Below are 6,554 nucleotides of genomic sequence, written 5' to 3'. Positions count from 1 at the left end.
TCCTCCATTTTTATTTTTCAAAATACATGACTAATTGGACAAATACTTCAAACTTGCATCAATATAATGTAAAATACTGCATAATGGTAATTTACAAAGCAAATAGCAGGACATATTCAAAGAAATGTTTGGTGGAAAAATATATATGCATCTGCAAACTGCTAATGCAACTTTGTGTTTAAAAAAAATCATTAACTTCGAATGGAAATTACAATATAGAAGATTTCAGAGATGTTCTCATTCTCATAAAAAGGACCTTTTGAAAATTAATGAATAATATTTTAAATACCACAACAATCTAAAATAAAGTTTCACAGCTTAAGAAGGAAATCAATAAGTTTGTATTTTATTAAATAATAACAAAAAACAGGTAATGTAATTGAAAGCAAACCTGAATTTGCTTTATTTAAACCACAGGAAAAAGTCATCCACAAAAAAATAACGTTTAAAACGAGTTCTAGTATTTCCCAAAACTTGCATTTAAAAATTAATCTAAGACAAACAAAAACCAAATTGTCCACAATACTCAAAGCTTTGAAAGAAATCTTTCAACAAAAAAGTATTAGTTCACATGTATCTATTACAGTATTTCAAAAGTCATGCAGAAAATACCAAGCTCAGAATAATTATGAGTCTAAATAAACGAAATAGTCTTTAAGTATTCTATAAGGATAATAATAATACACATATTGGATATGATAGTGCCCAATGATTGTTTAAGGTTTCATTGTAATGGGAATATCTGTAAGAAACAGTTATTTAAGTTAAGCTGTGACATGGAATGAAACAACTGATGTACCGTTGTATTTTCCAAAGTAATTGTTCTGTTCCAGTATTCCTGAAAATCAAATTCCATAAACTTAGAATCATTCTGAATTTACTACATACAAATGTAAAAATAAAATCCACTTAATAAAATAAACTACAGTACATAATTCTTTAAATATAAGTACTTTTGTAGTTACATGTTTTACATATTCAAGGTGAGCTTTTGATGTTCAACCAGGATTAAAAGTAATTGTTCTGTTCCAGTAGTCCTGAAAATCAAATTCCATAAACTTAGAATCATTCTGAAGTCACTGCAAACAAATGTAAAAAAATACATTTAAAAAAATAAACTACAGTACATAATCATCATCCAATATGGACATTAATTTGGCAGTTCAGGGTATAAAATAACTTTGAGTAATTAATCAAAAACTGAACACATTTGCTTGACCTTTCATATGATGAACATTAACATTTTCCTTTTATGAAAATGTATTTCAAATAGATACTAACCTCTCCACAAAATAAATAGCTAGCGCTAATGTAAGGAACATTTTTACACATATTCCAAGCATTTGAATAAACTCTCACTCGCTGAGCTAGTCTATGATAGAATCACAATTAGGCAATACCTCTCCTTGCTTAGTACTTCCTTCAACCCTTTCACTGTGGCTGGGACTTATATTTCCCACTGTGCTTGGAAATATACATCACAGATGCAGTGAATGGGTTAAGCACTTTGTACAAACCTTAAGCTCATTCTTGAGGAGGCAATAGACACATTGAAAAAGGGAGGTATCTACCTAAAATAAATGTTCTTCCAATATTGAATATTAAATTAAAGAAAGTTTATCTATTATAATTGAACTTCAAATAATAATCACACAGCTTTATTACAATCAAGTCTGTTCTGAATATCTTGTATAATATTGTTGCATTATCCTATTCTTTTTGTTTTTCTTTAATTGATTTTATGCTGTATTTTAATTACCCTTTATAAAATGTTTGAACTTTATAAATTTTTGTACTTAATATTTTGGGACCTATTGGCCCATCTTGGCTGTTCCAATCTCTAAACCAAATTAAAATAATTTTAAAAAAATCTTAAAGCCACCCCTTATAATTCATATACTTATCAAGTTTTTTGGAAACTCACTTAAATTTACTGCTTCCACAATATCTGAAGGCAACCCATTCCAGAGACCAAACACCCTGTAAGAAAAATGAAACCGTCTTAGCTGGAGATGACTCCTACCTTGCCAAAATTTATACTTGTGCCCCCTAGTGCTTCTATTCTCACTGTTAAAATAAAAAAGATGATGCATCAACACTATCAATTCCGTTTACATTCTTAAACACCTCAATCAGATCATCCTCACTCCTATTTTTTCAAGAGAAAACAATTTGAGAGATTTCAGCCTCTCCTCATATGACAACAACTCCATCCCAGACACCATTTTAGTAACCCTCCTCTGAATCATTTCCAACAATTCAATGTCTTTCCTAAGGTAAGGAGCCCAAAACTGAACACAATACTACAAATGTGGCCTAACCAATGATCTATATAATGAAATTACACCCTCTTTAGACTTGTATTCAATATTTCTTTAAATACAATCTAAAATCTGATTTGCCCTACCACTAGCAACACAGCATTGCTTGGATGGCTTGAGTTACTGATCAACCACTACACCAAGATCCCTTTCTTTCACAACAATGTTAAGGTTATTCCCATCCAATTATACATATTATTCAAATTATGATAACCCACATGCATTATCTTGCTTTTATTATAATCAAAACCCATCTGCCATTTAATTGTCCACCTCACTAAATGATCTAAATAATTTTGTAAATCAACAGCATCCTCTTCACAGCTAGCAAAACCTTAATATAATCTGCAAATTTATGTACACTTGTGCAATTAATCCAGTTTGACTGAACTCCATTTCTAACAACCCTCTGTTTTCTTCCAACCAGTCACTCTTCTATCCAATTTGCTAACTTATCCCCCACACCTATAAGATAATTTTTTTTTTTTACAAGCCTTTTATGTGGCACCTTGTCAAATGCTTTCTGAAAATCCAGATTCATCAAATCCACACCCTTACCCTCATCTACATAAGCAGTAACATTTTCAAAAAATGTCAAAAGATTGTTAAGGCAAGGTTTTCCCTTACTGAAACCATGTTCACTATCCAATATAATTCTAAACTTTGTTAAATGGCTTTACAAAGCATCTGTTATTAAACTTTCCAAAACTTTTCCCACAATTGATGTAAGACTAATGGGTCTATAATTACTGGGACAATTTTTATATCTCTAGGAAGGTAATATATTCAAAGAAGTAATACAGAAACCTGCACACACTGCCTTTGGATGGCATAGAATTGTATGTAAACTATTTATTACAATATGTAATCTGAGGACTTATGATTTACGGAACTAGAGCTTTGCCCAAGTATAAAAGTCAGGTATTTCCATAATTCTGTCTCTTGTTTTTTGGCTCTTCTCTCTCTCTTGTTTCTTTTTTTTCCAGATCTAGCATTTCTAGCTTCTTATCATCTTTAATGTTCCCACCCTTGGCACCAGCAGCCAGATAACACTCATGCAGAATAGAAGCCTGACCAAATCGATAACATAAACACTGTGGTGTGAAAAAAAAATTTAAATTTCCAAGTTTACTTGTTTTCCTTTGCTGTCTATATTTGATTTATTTTTGTTTAACAGTCCTGACAGATGATTTTGACTTTTTTTGTCAGACATCAGTGTACATGAACACCACATATTTATCATACTTTACACAGTAAGAAAATATGTCAGATTAATATTTGCAGACATTACTTAGACCTCAAATCAGGGAAGCAATTACATTTTTCTGTAACACAAAATGAAATCTCAAGAATACTAATAAAGGGTAATCTAGTAGCAAAAAGATGTGTTTTTACATTCAGCTGTACTCTTTAACTCATATGCAATAAAATCTATATTTTTATAATTGATCAAAATAATCATTAATACTGGATGTTCATTTGCAAATTTTAGAAATAAGTTGCAAATTATTAGTTTACTCTGAAACATTTCAGGCAATTATCTCTAAAAAATACACATCTTACTATAAAGGTGATCAATTATATGTGTATTAGCATCCATGATCTGAGTTGGCTGGCTCGATTACTGTAATTTTTTGTGTGGTAACTGGAAACTAGCCAATGTTTATATTAGCTATCTTGCTTAAGGATTTTTGCCCAAGAAAAAGAGATAAAAAAAGTACAAGCACTAGGGAATATTTCCACTTTTTTTATGGACTTTTGACTTACAACAACTAGAGTTGGCTAGCTTGATTACTGTAATTGTTTGTGTGGTAAATGGAAACTAGTTAATGTGTATATGGGTTATCTTGCTTTAGGATTTTTGCTAGAGAAGGGAAATAAAAACCTTTCTGAAATAGAGCAAATTTGCACTTCCTTAAAAATTTTTGGCTTTGAATTTAAAGACACAAGCATTAAATAAGTTAAATGAATCAATTATTACCTTCCTCAAAGTATGGGTATGTAATTATCATCTAATGAGACCATTAGGAATTTAATAACAAAAGAAAGAAAGGGTACATTAATTAATATTGTCCTTTATAGAATTTTTGCTCCCTTATCATGCGTCCTCATCTAGTATGATAAATAATAAGCAAGATACAAGTAATTATACACCACCACATATATTTCTGTGTGTATCTAAAAATAAACATGGCACTATGAGTTGTTCATCTATAAATGTGGTAGTGAAAGAATTAATTATACTTAAAATCAAAAATTACATAAAAACATCATACTGTTATTCATTTTAAGAACAAAGTGTTTAATTATACAAAAATACTATAGTTAGAGTAACAAAGTTGGTAAATTTCATATATGCAACCATGATAGTGGTTCTCTTTATAGTTATTATTTAGATATAAATGTTTCTTAATAGATTGTGCACGATACATTAATACAATTAAGCTCATGAAAGGTTATTATGCTGGCCTGTTTATAATGTCCCTTAATGTACTTTGTATTAATCAAACAAAATTACTGTTTATTTGGATAAAACTTTAATATCTGGAAAGGATTAGAGAATGACATTCATGAAATGTGTACTCTGAATAGGGTTGCCAACTGTTAAGTATTTTACAGAACTATTTCTGTTTTAGGTAAAAAGATAATATGATTTTTTTCTTATTTACCTAGAGTGCATCATTTTTTTTTTAAACCTTAGTTTCTGACTTGACGAAACTGCTGAAAATTATCAAACATCATCAAAAGTGTTCCTGTTTAGGTTGTAACCCGAGCTCTGACACTGAAATTATCTATTCTTCGAACTTCTTTTCTTTCATACTCTTTGAAAAATATAAGTTTTGGAGAATATTTGCACCTACATTTATAATTTCAAATAAGTATCAAAGTAAATAAATTAGATGATTAGTAAATTTCCTAATGTTGTTAAGTAAAATACATAATGTAGTGTTAAATAATCCTTATCATATTTGTGGTGTGTTGTGACATAAATAACATTGATATAAAAAAAGTACACTTCACCAACTTTATTCTGCTCATGCCTTAACAGCTGTTGTCAAGGAATTTGCTAATAGAAATAGCATCTCGACTGTTATTATGTCTGCTGTATCCCAGCCAGCCTGTACAGCCCTAGTATTTGCTGAAATGCTTCTTCATTACTAGATATAACAGTTATAATGTGGTTGATACATTACTTTATTTTGCTTTAACTCAGAAGTTTTTCCTAATATTAAATACTTAAGCACAAAATATTAAGTTTAGTATTACCTAATAACTAAATGTTTAATAATAATTGAACAATATTTTTTGGAAAAAAATATATATAGCAAATAAAAAAAGAAAATCAATTAACAAAACATTTTCACTACATTTGTCTTTGTGCTGATAATTGCTAAAGCTTTTATTAAGAAAAGATAAAAAGACAGTACTAACCACAAGCCCTTTCAATATCCCTTGCTTCAGTGGATACAACTATACGTCGTTTCTTGAAAATAGTGTTATTCAGTTTCATTACAGCTGCTTCAGCATCTTCAGGTGAAGGTAACAGTACTAGAGCTTGTGTGCTGAATATAATACACATTGTGTTCAATACTATTACTGCCACTGATATAAAATGTATTTTAAAACCAACTTTATGAATCAATACAAATACTTCCCTATACACTGATTATAAAGTAATCTTTAAGCAGAAAACTTAAAAATAGATTACTCCCTTTTATAAAAACGTTATATATCTTAAACAACCATACATGCATAAAAGACTATGTACCTTTTAAGCAAATACCTAAAATATAATTTTCAAACAGGGTATTAATTTTTTATATGCTTTTTTTATGGATCTTCTATCCAAACTGCTACACTCAGGGGGCTATTAAAAATAAAATCTGTATTTAAATGTTTTTTATATTTTAAAAATATCAGAAGAAAGAAAACCTCATTTAACTTTTCCCACACATCAATATATACCGTATTTTTCGGTACATAAGACACACTTTTTTACCTCAAAACTTGATGTCAAAATCTGCTTGCATCCTATACACTGAAGGTATTAATAATATATATGTATATATAGATATACGATATACACAAGCCATATTTAAATAGGCATGCATAGTTTAGTTCAATTGAATGTGTTATTTATAACAATAGTAGTTTTTTTTTTCTTTTAAAAAACATAACTATTTATAATGCTCCCTAAATAATAAAGAATAAATTACAGCGAAAACAATGAAG

General features: G+C 29.4%; 1 protein-coding gene across 13 annotated transcripts in view; it reads right to left on the bottom strand.

Moving 5' to 3' along the window:
* Positions 1-6,554, bottom strand: part of LOC111086165 — a 65,801-nt gene continuing 59,247 nt past the window's right edge. For 10 of the 13 annotated variants that reach the window (XM_022387881.1, XM_022387880.1, XM_022387883.1 and 7 more), the window contains 2 exons: positions 5,754-5,884; positions 1-838 (listed from right to left, as the gene is read on the bottom strand). In XM_022387881.1, the coding sequence (XP_022243589.1) occupies positions 765-838; positions 5,754-5,884 (205 nt within the window). In that variant the 3' untranslated portion in view covers positions 1-764. Of the gene's footprint in view, positions 1,080-1,924; positions 1,981-5,753; positions 5,885-6,554 lie in introns of all 13 variants that reach the window. The other 3 variants (XM_022387889.1, XM_022387890.1, XM_022387891.1) reach the window with 3 other exon arrangements.

The sequence above is a fragment of the Limulus polyphemus genome, unplaced genomic scaffold, assembly GCF_000517525.1.
Source record: "Limulus polyphemus unplaced genomic scaffold, Limulus_polyphemus-2.1.2 Scaffold888, whole genome shotgun sequence".
Taxonomy (NCBI): Eukaryota; Metazoa; Arthropoda; class Merostomata; order Xiphosura; family Limulidae; genus Limulus; species Limulus polyphemus.
The sequence above is the reverse complement of the archived record's forward strand: the minus strand, read 5'-3'. Positions and strand labels throughout refer to the sequence as shown.